Here is a 15448-nt window from a genome sequence, read left to right as displayed (position 1 = left end):
GGTTGACTTCATTTTATATGAATCTAAATTGTATAGGGAATTTTCGCGCATGGGCGAATTTGCATCTTTCCAAGTTTCTAATACACATATTACATCAAAAAAATAATATAAAGAATAATAAACATGCTTAAATGATTCAAAATTTTTGTTTATTGACCGTATATTAGTACTTAAAATGTTTAAATCGTTGTTACGTTTTTCTCTTTTAAATTCTTATGGTTTATAATATTCATTATTTAAGCAGTTAATATCTATTTCAGTCAAAAAATTATAATCATTTTTGTTATATTTCAAAATTTCAAAGTTAGGTGATATTAATTTTGTTAAATTAGCTTCATTGTTATGCATTGTTTTAGATATATTCATTGTTAATATAACCCTTAATAAAAACCTTAATTTCAGGGGCGGATGCAGGATTTTTTGTGGGTGTTGCCTGTTTTTTTTCGAGTTGCCAAAATATAATCGGTGAAATTTTTTTGTAAACCCCTTCCCCGGGCTAGCGAGGGGGGGGAGGGACGGGAAGGTTGCAAAAAAATATCGCCGACTATATTTTGGCAATTCGTCATCAAAGCGGCATCAGTACTTTATTATTACTTACTTGACATTGTTCTCAATTACCCAATTATATAAAACAAAACTAATAAAAATGTTGCCTTCCCAGCAAGCACACAACGTTGAAACAACGTTGAAATAACGTTGATCGACGTTGATCAACGTTATTTTAACGTTGTTTCAACGTTGTGTGCTTGCTGGGTTGGCTATTCTGTTCATATATTAGACATTTTTTACTTGTCTAACCTATTTAACCTATCTGTGAACTGTCATGTGGCCTAAGGTTAGCCCTCCATTTCTGGATTCTTTCCTTTTCTTGATAGGCAGTTAGTGTAAAGTATTTGTATTGTTGCCTTAGGTTAGCCCTACATTTTTCGATTCTTACTTTTCTTAATAGGCAGTTTATGTAAAGTAATAATATAGTTGCCTTAGGTTAGCCATTCATTTCTGGATTCTTTCCTTTTCTTGATAGGCAGTTTATGTAAAGTATTAATATTGTTGCCTTAGGTTAGTCTTCCATTTCTGGATTTTTTCTTTTTCTTGATAGGCAGTTAGGCCAAACCTTTTTTAATAGGTTTTTTTTTTTAATTTTTAATGTTGGTTTTTCTAATATTCACTAAATATAAGATAAACTTAAATATAAAATAAAATAAAATACACAAATATAGTCAATAAACAAAATAGAAATTAATAAATTAATATTAGGTAAAAACCAACTCTAAGCGTCGTTCCCCTAAAACAGAAAAAGTATTTAAAACTCTTTCTACATCAGGAATTATTTCTTGATGAAATGACATCAGAGCTAAAGAATTAAATCTTGACTCTGTCATGCGGCTTCGCATATAAGTTTTCAGTCTGCGTATAACTGAAATTCTCCTCTCGCATTCACATGTAGTAATTGGAATTGTTCCCATTATTAAAAAACCTTCCCTAATGTTTTGGAAACCCCTCATATCATTAGACTTTAAAGTCTCTGTAATAGTGGATGGGATCATAGATTGGTTGTTCCAAAATGTTTCCACAAATCTAATTCAGTATGAATTGATGTAGGATGAGGCATATCCGATATATAAAAATGCTAAAATTCCATAGAGTGTGACTTCAAAAAACATTTTTCTTTATTTTTTTTACAACAGTTGCAGGAATACCAGATAAACCTTTGTAAACAATCATCTCACCTTCATCAAATCTATCTTCTGATTCATTAATTAAATGATCTAGAAGAGGAGATGTGATAGAATATTTGAAATAATCTGAAACTGTGTCAGAGGGATAATTATCTCTATAAACTTGTCTGCCATAGAGCCTTGGTTTAACTTCTGAAACATCAAGAATCTTAGCTAGTTCAAGAGCAATTAAGTACCATTCGTTATGATAGACATCAATATTTTTTTTAAATCTAAAATTTGAGTTTTCAAACAATTTATTTCATTACACTGTTGTGATAAATCAAATGCTTTAGTTTGGAGAACAACAGTGATGGCATAGAATTAGTCCACTATTTGTTTTGTTAAAACTAAGCTCACAATATAAGAAAAATTTGTCATAAGATTTAAAAAACATGAAGCTTTTGAAGAAGTATCAATATTATAACTTTTACCTTCATTGTATGCCATTTCTTCCATCGAATGAAAAACGGATATGTAGTTATCAAAAAAAAACATCCGGACCTTTAAGTTTCTGAACCCATCTAGTTCGACATGTATTAATTAATTTTGCTTGACAAGGAAAAATGAATTTATTGAGACAGCTAGCACGTTTAGGTGATAAGTTAAAAAATATGATATATCTTTGATTTGATCAAGAGGATTTCTAACACTCTTAACATTGCATGATTTACTAATAACTAAATTAAGTTTATGGCAAGCACAGTGAACACAAATAGCCTTTGAATTGATAAGTTTAATTCTAGATGAAATACCTTTTAATTTACCAGACATTGCCCCAGCACCATCATATCCTTGACCCTTACATTTTTGGATATCAAGACCAATATCATCAATTGCAGAAATTATGTTTTGCGCAAGACTAAGACCAGTTGTACCAGATTTACATTCAATAAACCGTAGAAAGTCTTCACAAATAACGTTATAACAGTCAATGTATCTTTTAATAGAGATAGCTGTTCAGCATTAGAACAATCAGAGGCTCCATCACACATGATTGAAAAATAACCTGACTTTTTAATTTTCTTTATTAGAACTTCTTCAATTTTTTTTCCACAGCATTCAATAAGTTCGTTTTGTGCGGTTTTAGATACATAAGTTGCATTTTTAGCAGCAGAACGAATATGGTGCTCAAGAACTTTATCACCTGCTTAATACGAAAATTTAAAAGCTCTACAAAGTTACCTATACCAATGTTGTCTTTACATGTTTCTCCAATCTCTGGATGATACTTACTGTCATCACGATGACCTCGAAAAGCAATATCGTTGCGGCCAAGAAAAATAATTGTCTTTATAATTGGAGTTTATTTATTTCGATTACTTATAATAAGTTTTTTTCTTAGATTATCGATATCAACTTAAATCAGATTTTTTTTTGAATTAGATCTAGATTGCAGCATGTTCAAACAATGCATTGACATTTGATGAAGTCCATATAAGCACGAGTTGCATTACCCCATATTTTAAAAGGTTTGTGAATAAAGTTGATTATTGTGGTATTGTTTGAAGTTCTGCTACCCAACAGTGTACATGGCTCCATCTTCAATCTGTGAGTAAATTAACTAGGAATATTCAAGCAGCCATTTATGTAAACATGATTGTTTTCTTTTTTCCACCAGAAACAGGAAAAACAAAAGACAAGTTATGAAGAAATATTTTATCTAAATCTAATAACATCTAAATCTAATAACATTGAATCATCTTTGCCAGCAGATAGATGTCTACCACGCTCATAGTAAGTAGAAACATCATTAAAAGGAAGGCTTGAAGACTGACCTGATGCACAAGTAATACAATTAGGTAAGATTGGATTAGGAGTAATATCAATATTTACATCTATAATTTTAGTTTCATTATCTATGCAAAACTTTATGTGAGATTGAACTAATGATTTTTTATTTGAAAATAGATTTTTAGGAGGTTGACAAGATAAATTAAGAACCTTAGTGGTAACAGAAGAATGTGATAGAACACTTGGCAAAACTGAACACGATCCTCTTTTTAAATTACTTTTGACAAATTTCTTTAAGCATAAAACTTCTCTTTTTACAATAGGGACAAAATGATTTGGTGACCACATATCTTTACCCTTGGAAATAGAGCGACAATCAGTGTTACACCATAAAATACTCAGAATTTCTTTATTTGTTTTATAATCACCACGTGGGTATATACTCACATTAAGTAACTTTTTATATTTTTCAAGTCCAAATTCAGAATAAACAGACCGAATTTGTTTATTTAACACTGTAGATAATGCAATTAAACAAAGAAAAGAAGCAAATTTATTGTTCTGCAATTGTTTTAGGCTTCTTTTTTTCTAAGTTCAGAAATATTTATATCATTTAATTCTGTAAAAGAATCAGAAGACTCAAATGAAACACATGCCATGAAAACACTAGAGAGTGAAGAAAAACTTTTAGATTCCACTTGGTTTAAGATTATTGGGTATCTTGAATAATAGGTTGCTCTCTCAAACAACTCAACAGAAATTAATAGTCGAAGAATTTCATGTGTTTTATCTGATGAATTTATTAATAAAGCAGCAGAGTTGTAAAGACAGTTACCATTTTCTATTGACCTGAAAAGTCATAACATATATAAACTAAATATAACTAAAAAAAATATTTAACTAAAGGTTATTTGTCAAGAATTATTGTTTTATAGAAAAAATAAAACATAAAAAACGCGTTTAAACTCATACTTTAAAACAATATGGTCTTTATTTTCTTTTTGCATTGGAATAAAAGCTTCCATTTCAGAATTTCTTAAAGAAAGAAGATCTTTGTTTACAATAGGAAACTTTGAATTTAAATCTTTGAGATTATTACGAAGCTTTACTTCGTAAGTCGCAATGTTAGGCAAATGTTTGGCTTTAATGGCATAGGATAGCAACAAATCCATAATTGCAAACAGAAATAAAATTTGTATTAAAAATTGCCTTAAACTAATTTTTGATAAAACTTCAATTTATTCGAATACTTAAAGCTTTATTATAAAGCTTTAATTATTCGTATAAAGTTTATACGAATTATTCGTATAAAGTTTATACGAATTATTCGTATAAAGTTTATACGAATTATTCGTATAAAGTTTATACGATTTATTCGTATAAAGTTTATACGAATAATTAAGGCGTTATTGGAATAATTAAGGATTCATTTTTACATATAAACGGAACCGAGAGAACCCTTTTGATCAAACGTTTCTGTAACTTTTTTTTGTTGTCTACCGGATATTCGGGTCAAATGAATCCTGAAAGAATAGAGATTTTTTTGGCCTTAATTACGGCAACCAAAATAAATACATTGGAATAACGATTGATTAAATGGGTTCTTTCGGTTCCGTTTACTTTAAAAAAAAATCCTGATTGATAGCGGCGTTTTATAACATCACGGAGGAGAGCGAAGTCTTTGAAACATTGTTAAAGCCGTGTATGTTTTTCTATAATTGCAAATTTATTTTTTTAAAGAACTCATATATACATATTAGTCAACACCCTCGTTCTGGTTTTTCATTTCTCTTACCACTAATCGATTATATATGACTTTCGCGTATTTTCTGTTACCACGATGTATTTTTGCTTGGTCCATAAGCATTTTGTGTATTTGCGTATTTTCTGTTACCACGATGTATTTTTGCTTGGTCCATTTTGCATATCCATAAAGTACATACGCAGGTATGGGGGAGGAGGGGGTTACCAAAAAGCGTACGAACGCGTACAAGAGGTGGGGGGTGTTAAAGACAGTGAGTACGTACGCGGTTTGACTATCTCTCCTATAAAAAATTAATATTATATTTTCTTTTTCTAAATTAGGTCACAAATCTTTTTTATATCTCTTTATAAATAATAAGAGAAAAAAGAAATCGAGAGATAATTGTTCCAAATAATATTTTTTATTCTTTGCAATGTAATTTGATTGGAAGCGAGATGAGAAGCAAAAAGAGAAGCAATAAAGGCATTTTATTTTTAAATACGCAACGTGGTTCATATCTCTTAAATGAATGAAATATTTATATTTTTAAATTTAATAAAAAATAAGCTAATATTATGATTAAATTGCTTTTAAGATTGGGGTTTTTAGTTCATTAAACGAATTTAAAGCCTTCCTTTCAAATGAATTTTAAGATTTTAAAAAAGAGTTTTAAGGCCAAAATACTTTTCTCTTAAAAAAACGATGACTATAATTGTAAAAAATAGTTATTCTAATGCAAATAGAAACCAATATTTTTTATTATGCAAGCAAGAGCAATTAATTTGAGTTAACAGCAAAACGGTAACAATAAACTTTTTCATTCTATTCGAAAACTGAAAACACCAAATTATAAAGTAAAAAAAAAATTATTAATACCAAGATGCCCCACGGATTTGTAGAGAATGAGAAAAAAAATCTTTAATTCATTGAGTTTTATAAAAACGCGTATTCAGCGCTTGATGTCAAAAGCAATATCAGCACGCACAGGAGTTGTGGAATGTAGTAAAAAATGACCAATCCTTGTATGAAAAAAAGTAAACAAGTTAAAAGTGAAAGCAACAAAATCGAAAGTATCAATTATGTCATTCTAGGGAAATGTTTTTTTACCACCTAGCAAAAAAAAAAGAAGATTTTCATCCAATGCCGTTTTTATCAAATGAAACGCCAAGTTCTCTAAATGCAACTACGATAGAGCCTGCAAGCATTGAACTTGGTAAGCTAATTTCTGTAATATTTTAAAACCAAATTATAAATCAAACTCTATCGTACGACTATAAAGCAGTCACATAGACTTATTTATCATTAGTTACTAGACCTATTTTCTACATCCAAAATAAATCGATTAGTATCTATTGCCAAAAATTTATAATCATTTTTCAGTATTTTTTTAATTTAGATTTAACATCCAACTACAAGAAAAGAGAAAATCTGGTAAAAATTAGGAGTCGAACGAAAATCTCAGATCTTGAATCGCAACGTTCATCCTTGATAATCGTACGCGACTCTTGTTTGTCTACCGTATCAAAGAAACAAATAAACACTGTAAAAGAAAGCATAAGAAAAGAAAAAACAAAATTGGACGGGTAAGATAATTTAATTGTATATAATTTCTTTATTAAACAATTTGCCAAAAAATGTCTTGGCCAAAAAAACATTTTTCAGACAGAAATTTTTATAATCTCTTTTTCAAAAATAATTTCTAGTTTGAAATGAGAATTTGCGTACTTTTTTTTTTGCAACATCTGCCAAAGTTCGCAAAACCTTAAGTATAGAAGTTTTTATAATGAAATCAAAGATTTTCAGAAATTTTGTTTTCAGATTGATTCGTGAATTGGCTCGTCAAAGAAAACGAAGACAAAAACTTAAAGAGAGTATCGAAACTGTGTATCAGAACAACCCTGAAGCGTCAAGTGTCTTGAAACAGTTTATTCGAAAACATCCTGGACGACCGCGTCTTGAAGTTGATCTACCAGAGCTTTTATCAACAATTATAAAAATTGTGCAGAACTCATCAGCAGCTGACGAACTGGGTCTTGCTGCTGCAAGCATTCAGGTGCCGTTGCTGATGCATACGGAATACAAGGTCAAACTCATGGATCACGACTTTGTCGTTGGCACACAGCAAAAATTCATTCCATCAGTGTACGGCATATGCGAATTTAACAACACTGGAAATGTATCTTACAGTGGGGACACTTTCATACGCATAAAAAGTGGGAAACACGATACATCAAATGCTTTTACACATGCTTTTGATGTTAGAGAGCTTTTTAAAACCAAGTTGGTTAAACGTAGACCAATTATGTTAATGGAGACTGATGGAGCTCAGGATAAGGCTCCGCGCTTCCCTAAAACCTTAGCAACTGCTGTTGATCTCTTCCGCTTGCTTGATTTAGATGCCCTTCTTCATGTTGTAAATGCAGCTGGGCCTTCAGCCTTTAACCCCGTCGAAAGACGAATGACATCTCTTTCTCATGATTTAGCTAGAATAATTCTTCCTCATGATTATTTTGGCAACAACCTTGATTCTTCAGGAAAAACAGTCGACCAAAAATTGGAGCTAGAGAACATTCTAAAAGCGGCTACCGTTTTAGCCCAAGTTTGGGAGAAAACAGTCATTGAGGGTATTCTGTTCATTGCCAGGCTGTACCTGGTGGAAAAGCATATAAACAACCTACTCCTGAGCCTGTTTTGGTAGAAAAACATTGTCAGCAATCGCGATATAGCCTTCAAATCGTAAAATGCCAAGACAAGTCATGCTGCATGCCATTTTTAACAAACTGGATGAAAAACCTCCCCCAACGTTTCATTCCATTTCCAGCCATTTACGAATACTGCGAGAATGGTTATAAAGCAATAGAGCCGTCTACCAATCAACATTTGCAACAATGACACATCGCCTTTTGCTACATGATATATCTACTAAAGGATAGAAATACAAAATAATACCATTTGATCAGTATTGCCCATCGATGAAAGAAAAGCTATCAATCGTAGTTTGCGTTAACTAAAATAAATACTGGCCAAGTGAGGCTGCAATGAAACGGCATAAAAAAGCAAATAAAAAAAAAAAAAAAGATTGAATTGGAGAGTGAGGAGAGTGTAAGCGAAAGTGAATATGTTAATAAAAGTGAAGATGTCAGTGAGGATGTTGTCGATAAAAGTGTGGAAGCAGAGTTCATGCCTGTATTTGATAATATGTTTGACTTATTTAATTAAGTACAGAGAAATGTCGAAGTAACTAGATATTTTTGGTTTATAATGTTTTATAGCAGCCGTGGCGCAGTGGTTAAAGCATTGGACTCGTAACCCAAGGGTTGAGGGTTCGATCCACGCTCGAAGCAAATAAACGTTATCGGTGAAGTTGGAAACTGAGAGCTAACTTAATAAATTATATATTTTTCTTGTGGCGGTGCTCTGTGATAAGACCATTAGGACTTCTTAGAGCACCTAAATAACAAAAAAGCAAAGTTATACATTCAGGAAAGGAGGCTTTATTTTGGAAAAAATAATACGTACGTACGCAGGGAGGGGGGGTCGTCGAACGCGTACAAGTGCGTACAAGGGGGGAGGAAGGGTTCAAAATTAGCACTTTTACTGCGTACGTACTTTATGGATGGCCCCTTGGACAAAAAGCTTTTTACGAGTTCGCATTGTTTCATCGCTATATTCTTCGTTAATAAATATGTTTTTTCCTTGAGTTTACGAGCGTTAGATAAGATGTTTTTCTTGTCATGCCAGTTCAATATTTTGCAGACAATAATTCTAGGCTCACCATTAAGTTTACCAACACGATGTGCTCCTTCTATAACAATTGGATGCGCATTTTCAAGGTCTTTCTTAAGTTGTAGGCTTACTTTTTTTAAAACATCATTAAAAGTTTCGTTATTTGCTTCTTTGATTCCGAAAATTCAGTTGCAGCATCTGACATTGTCTCGTTTGCAACACTTTTCACGTTTTTTATTTTTGTTATTATTTTTCTATAGTTTTTGGGTGTCATGGGTTTTTGGCATATTCATGAGCTGAGTAAATTTTTCAATTCCAGTATGACCATGTCCTAATATTCTCATTGCATATATTGTCATGTTGTTAATATCAAACTCTTTTTCACAGTTATCTGATGTATAAAATTTATTTTTATAATCACAAGATAGTGTAGTACACTTCAAATATAGCAACGATGCACCTTTTATCATGGTGATCACCTTGGCACAGTGCACAGTTTTCACATTGAGGACAGATTAACAATGAAAGAACATTAGATAAAATTTCAGTGTCTATAATTCTTTAACCACTAATTTTTTTATTGTTTAAACTTGGTACATTTGTAATGAACTTAACTTATTAGCAGGTGCGCCTAAAATATTACTGTTATTTAACTCACATCCACTTACATTACATGCCTTTTTATTTTTCTGCTCATTAAATACTCTTCTTTTTTTGTGATACTTTGTTCTCTGTCTTTTCTATCATTCATTTTGTATTTCTAATAACATCCAAATCATCCAAAACATTCAAAGGGTTTTATTATATTTTTTGGTTTCTCCTGTTGGATAAATTAGCTTTGATAACTAGATAAAATCGCAAATGTAAATGGTCTATGTTTGAATATAATAAGGAACAGATTATTATTTAGCAAAGAAGATATAAATCAAAACATATATTTGAAACAGTACTCAATGATAAGTTTACCAACAAAATATTTACCCCATAGCAATGCGTTGCTATGCAAATATTTTTTACTTGGGTTCAAAAAAATATAAATTAAACAAAAACTTATGAAGAAATCTATAACTTTTTTTGCAGATTCAAAATCTACATAATATTTTGGTCAACAATTATTAGAAAAAAAATCCAATTTTTGAAAAAATTTAAGGGTAGTTGTTCCTTAGTTATCGCATAGTTCAAACAAAATTTGTTTAGTATATTTTAATTGTTGTTTTTATAATTTTGTTTTAATTTTTATAGTGAAATTATACTCAATGGAAAACATTACTCAAATAAAGCCTAACCAGCTATTGACTATTTTAACTAACTTTCCAAAAGAATACGAGATATCGTTTGACTTTAAGCCAACCTCATATTTGAACCAATGGGAAAGTATTATTCATTTTACTATTGGTGGAAATTATGCTAACTACGGCGATAGATCACCAGGAGTATGGATTTCACCATATAATGATTTATATTTTGCGTCAGCTATAAACGGTTCATCGAGTAACGAGATTTATTCAACAATAATTCCACCAATCAATGAGTGGATAAAAGTTAAAATATCACAAATAAAGTTAAAAAGTCAATACATATATACAATAGACATAGCGAACAATAAAATTTACAGCACTCAAAACACTCTTTCAAAAAATTTTAGTCATGTAAAAGTGTACATGAGTGATCCATGGTATTCTGCGCAACCTGGATTTATTCGAAATTTAACTATCGTTGAAATGCTTTCAGGTTAAACATTTATATTTATATATATATATAAAAGTTTAAAATGTCTATCACAAAATAGAGTGCTGGATGTTCTTAAAGCAACAGAGCAATAATAACTTAGAAGAAATAAAAAATTTTTTTTAACATTGTGTTTTATCAATAAAGACTAATCAGAAATGAGTAATGAAATTAATAAAACTCCAATTTTTACCAAAAATGAAAATAAATGATTTCCTGTAAATTAAATTTTGGTAAAAATTGAAGTTTTATTAATTTAACCATTTTTAGTTTCTGATGAGTCTTTATTGATGAATCACAGTGTTAAATGAAAGTTTTTTGTTAAGAAATTTTTACTCGATACTAAATTTATTTTTATTTTTTATCAATTTTTATTAAAGAAAATTTTGCTGGATTGCTGTGACCAACGTCTTCAGCTTTAAAGATTTTTTCGTTTTTGTTTTTTTGTATCTTATTTTTAAAACGGCAATTTTATTTTTTGTCAATGGGATGGTTTCATCTTTTTATGACGTAAGTGCACCATAAATGGTGATCAAAAATTTTGTTGACACATGTTGACCCTCATTTAAATTGATACCGTTTTGTTGAGGGGCGCATTGGTGGTACTGTATTTCGAGTGCCTCACGAACTTTCCTATCAAACTTTTTAGCATCAACTTTTAGAGTTCTGCAACTGTCCCAGTTAATTTGTTGTGAACAATGTCTCATGTGTGTAGCTAATGCAGATCGTTCTGTTTTATTTCCTATTGTAATGTTTTTGTGTTGCAGCATGCGTGTTTTTATTTGCATTTTTGTTTCACCTATATACCTTTTGTTACAATGACATTTAATAAGGTAGACTCCTAGTTGGCTGTTCATTTGTAGTTTTGATTTATTTCTTAATGTTAATATTGCTTCTAGGTTCAGATTTGATTTAAAGACCGTTTTGAATCCTGCCTTCCTAAACACCTTACGTAATTTGGGAGACAATATTGGTATCCAAGGTAACGAAATGTTGGATACGTTCTGGTGATGTTTTCATTGTTTTTAGTAGTCTCTAGTGATTTTTTGTTCTTTCGTTTTATTTCTTTTATGATTTTTATGAGATTAGATTGTTTGTAGCCATTTTCGACAAATACTTGAATAAGGAATTTCAGTTCATTTTCTATATGTTTTTGACTGCATAAATTAAATGGTCTATATACGAAACCTTGAATATTCCATTAAAAATTTGTGGGTCAGGGTGTAATGTTGCCTTAACTTGAATGTTAGTAATTGCATTTTTTCTGTGTATTTTAAATTCATATTTACCACTTTTGTTAGTTATTATGCATATGTCTAGAAAATTTAGTGTTTTTTTTTCATTTTCAAATTCGATAATATATTGTATTTTCGGATGCTGTTGATTAAGTATTGTCTTAAATTGATTAGCATGGGCAATATTAGGGACTCTAGCATGACTGTCATCTAGGTATCTATAAAATGACTTTAAATCAATAAATGGGTTGCTTTTCAGCGCTGTGTTAAGTGCTCTTTTTTCAAGATGTTGAAGAAAAAATTCAGCTGAAACTACCATAAATGAAGGACCAATCGAACCTGAATTTTCAAGTTCGTGTATTTTATTGTTCCATAAAAAGTATGGTCGGTATAAACATAGTTCGATCAGAATTTTTATTTCTTTTATATTTAATTTTGTCGCTTTTTAAAAATTATCGCTTACCTCCAATAACCTTATGAGTACCTTATGAGTCAGCAGCTTCTTTAAGAGGAATTGATGGGTATAAGTTTATAACGTCCAATGATACCTGAGTTTGTCACTGGATATGTCCCACGATTTTGCTTTTTCTACGAATTGTTGTAAATTTTTTTATTCGAGTTGCATTTTCATTTAATATTGGTTGTATTAGTTTTACTAAGTAATTTGAGATTCCGTAGTTTGGTGTGCCTATTGTGGATACTACAATTCGCATTTGGTAAGATTGTTCAGGCTTATGTGCCTTTGTTACACCATCCATACTAGGTGGTATTGGGTCACTGGGATAAATTTGCTGATATTCATCTTTTCTGAACCGACCTTTTTTATTTAATTTTGATAGTTGGACTTTGATATTCATTGAGTTACTTTGTGTCAGATTCTCATTGACAATTTAAGTTGGCCAAATTTGTTCTTGAATCTTTTTTATTGCTTTATCATGAGGGATCGTTACAAAGCCCATTCCTTTATCTAATGGGGATATATCAATATTGTTATCGTTTTTTAATTGTGTTAGTGCTTTTTTCTTTCAATTTTAAAAAAGCGACAAAATTAAATATAAAAGAAATAAAAATTCTGATCGAACTATGTTTATACCGACCATACTTTTTATGGAACAATAAAATACACGAACTTGAAAATTCAGGTTCGATTGGTCCTTCATTTATGGTAGTTTCAGCTGAATTTTTTCTTCAACATCTTGAAAAAAGAGCACTTAACACAGCGCTGAAAAGCAACCCATTTATTGATTTAAAGTCATTTTATAGATACCTAGATGACAGTCATGCTAGAGTCCCTAATATTGCCCATGCTAATCAATTTAAGACAATACTTAATCAACAGCATCCGAAAATACAATATATTATCGAATTTGAAAATGAAAAAAAAACACTAAATTTTCTAGACATATGCATAATAACTAACAAAAGTGGTAAATATGAATTTAAAATACACAGAAAAAATGCAATTACTAACATTCAAGTTAAGGCAACATTACACCCTGACCCACAAATTTTTAATGGAATATTCAAGGTTTCGTATATAGACCATTTAATTTATGCAGTCAAAAACATATAGAAAATGAACTGAAATTCCTTATTCAAGTATTTGTCGAAAATGGCTACAAACAATCTAATCTCATAAAAATCATAAAAGAAATAAAACGAAAGAACAAAAAATCACTAGAGACTACTAAAAACAATGAAAACATCACCAGAACGTATCCAACATTTCGTTACCTTGGATACCAATATTGTCTCCCAAATTACGTAAGGTGTTTAGGAAGGCAGGATTCAAAACGGTCTTTAAATCAAATCTGAACCTAGAAGCAATATTAACATTAAGAAATAAATCAAAACTACAAATGAACAGCCAACTAGGAGTCTACCTTATTAAATGTCATTGTAACAAAAGGTATATAGGTGAAACAAAAATGCAAATAAAAACACGCATGCTGCAACACAAAAACATTACAATAGGAAATAAAACAGAACGATCTGCATTAGCTACACACATGAGACATTGTTCACAACAAATTAACTGGGACAGTTGCAGAACTCTAAAAGTTGATGCTAAAAAGTTTGATAGGAAAGTTCGTGAGGCACTCGAAATACAGTACCACCAATGCGCCCCTCAACAAAACGGTATCAATTTAAATAAAGGTCAACATGTGTCAACAAAATTTTTGATCACCATTTATGGTGCACTTACGTCATAAAAAGATGAAACCATCCCATTGACAAAAAATAAAATTGCCGTTTTAAAAATAAGATACAAAAAAACAAAAGCGAAAAAATCTTTAAAGCTGAAGACGTTGGTCACAGCAATCCAGCAAAATTTTCTTTAATAAAAATTGATAAAAAATAAAAATAAATTTAGTATCGAGAGAAACTAGTATTAACTGATGTTTATAAAATAACAATTTACATACTCTCATACATGATGTCTACATTCAAGAATATATATATATATATATATATATATACATATATATATATATATATATATATATATATATATATATATATATATATATATATATATATATATATATACATATATATATATTTATATTTATATATTTATATATATATATATATATATATTTATATATATATATATATATATATATATATATATATATATATATATATATATATATATATATATATATATGTAAATGTTAATAATTTTTTTTTAGATAGATATATACATTATGAGCCACTTATCAAGTTTAACATCTCTGGTCAGCTGAATATGTAAATACAATTCAATTTTAGGACTAATAATATTTTAAGTTAATAATGTCAGTATAACAAGTTATAATGAAATGTAAACTTAATTTTTGTGTCACAAAATAAATGTGAAAACGATTAAGGTAATTATAACTAAGGATGTACCTGAAGGATATACTTCCGATCTTGGCTGGATATACAAAATTTCAGGCCGTAGTTTATTTTTTACCTATATATTTAACCATAAAGTCATTGTCCTACAGGGCAATGAAGATATATTACAGACCCAAACGAAAATAACGTTTTTTTTACAGTTTTCACCTAAAATGGTTCACATTTTCAAAACCACGATACTTTGAACATTTATTATCTAAATTTTAAAAATGTTCTGTCGATGTCTTTTTTAAAATTAGGGGGTTAGACAGGCAGGTTATAAATACTTGGTATTTAAAATAACTAACTTTTAAAGATGGTAAAAACTTTGAAAGGTGTAATAGTGAAACTGCTATAGAATAAAAATGTTTTCCAAAAAAAATGGCGCAATACGAGCCTGAAAACAATATACATTTAAAACTTGATTTTTCACCTAGTCTTAAATGTGAAAAAAAGAAAAAGGAAACTTTTTTTTTCTTATCTTAAAGTTGTTTAAAGTTTATCAAAAATCTTAATTGATTTAAAAAAATTTCAAATTGTTTAAAAATGGCAATCAAGGAATGTTTGAAACCCTCTCTATTTGACGGGTTCGTCAAATTTACGAGGTCATATCTTTAGAACGCTAAAATAGTTTTTTAATAATGAGAATTTTACAAATAATTTTTAGTCGAGTTCATATT

The 15448-nt window shown here is 29.9% G+C and overlaps 2 protein-coding genes across 2 annotated transcripts in view; both read left to right on the top strand.

Annotated features, from left to right (window-relative positions):
* The window catches only part of LOC136091363 (uncharacterized), a 79914-nt gene that overhangs the window by 19779 nt on the left and 44687 nt on the right, over positions 1-15448 (top strand). Inside the window, exons 3-4 of the mRNA XM_065818837.1 lie at positions 10165-10653; positions 14582-14639. Coding sequence (XP_065674909.1) covers positions 10165-10653; positions 14582-14639 — 547 coding nt within the window. The remainder of the gene's footprint in view (positions 1-10164; positions 10654-14581; positions 14640-15448) is intronic.
* Positions 6337-8054, top strand: LOC136092421 (uncharacterized). Its single transcript, XM_065820659.1, has 3 exons — positions 6337-6409; positions 6503-6779; positions 7015-8054. Exons 1-3 carry the CDS (start codon positions 6337-6339, stop codon positions 7892-7894), a joined length of 1230 nt encoding a protein of 409 aa, XP_065676731.1. The 3' UTR covers positions 7895-8054.

The sequence above is a fragment of the Hydra vulgaris genome, chromosome 15, assembly GCF_038396675.1.
Source record: "Hydra vulgaris chromosome 15, alternate assembly HydraT2T_AEP".
Taxonomy (NCBI): domain Eukaryota; kingdom Metazoa; phylum Cnidaria; class Hydrozoa; order Anthoathecata; family Hydridae; genus Hydra; species Hydra vulgaris.
The sequence above is the reverse complement of the archived record's forward strand: the minus strand, read 5'-3'. Positions and strand labels throughout refer to the sequence as shown.

What these genes read in the sequence shown, in the direction of transcription:
- LOC136092421 (XM_065820659.1), top strand. Translation starts at nt 6,337, where the DNA reads ATGCCGTTTTTATCAAATGAAACGCCAAGTTCTCTAAATGCAACTACG. An exon ending in GCCTGCAAGCATTGAACTTG is followed by an intron (nt 6,410 to 6,502) that starts GTAAGCTAATTT and finishes ATTTATCATTAG; the next exon opens with TTACTAGACCTATTTTCTAC. An exon ending in GAAAAAACAAAATTGGACGG is followed by an intron (nt 6,780 to 7,014) that starts GTAAGATAATTT and finishes TTTTGTTTTCAG; the next exon opens with ATTGATTCGTGAATTGGCTC.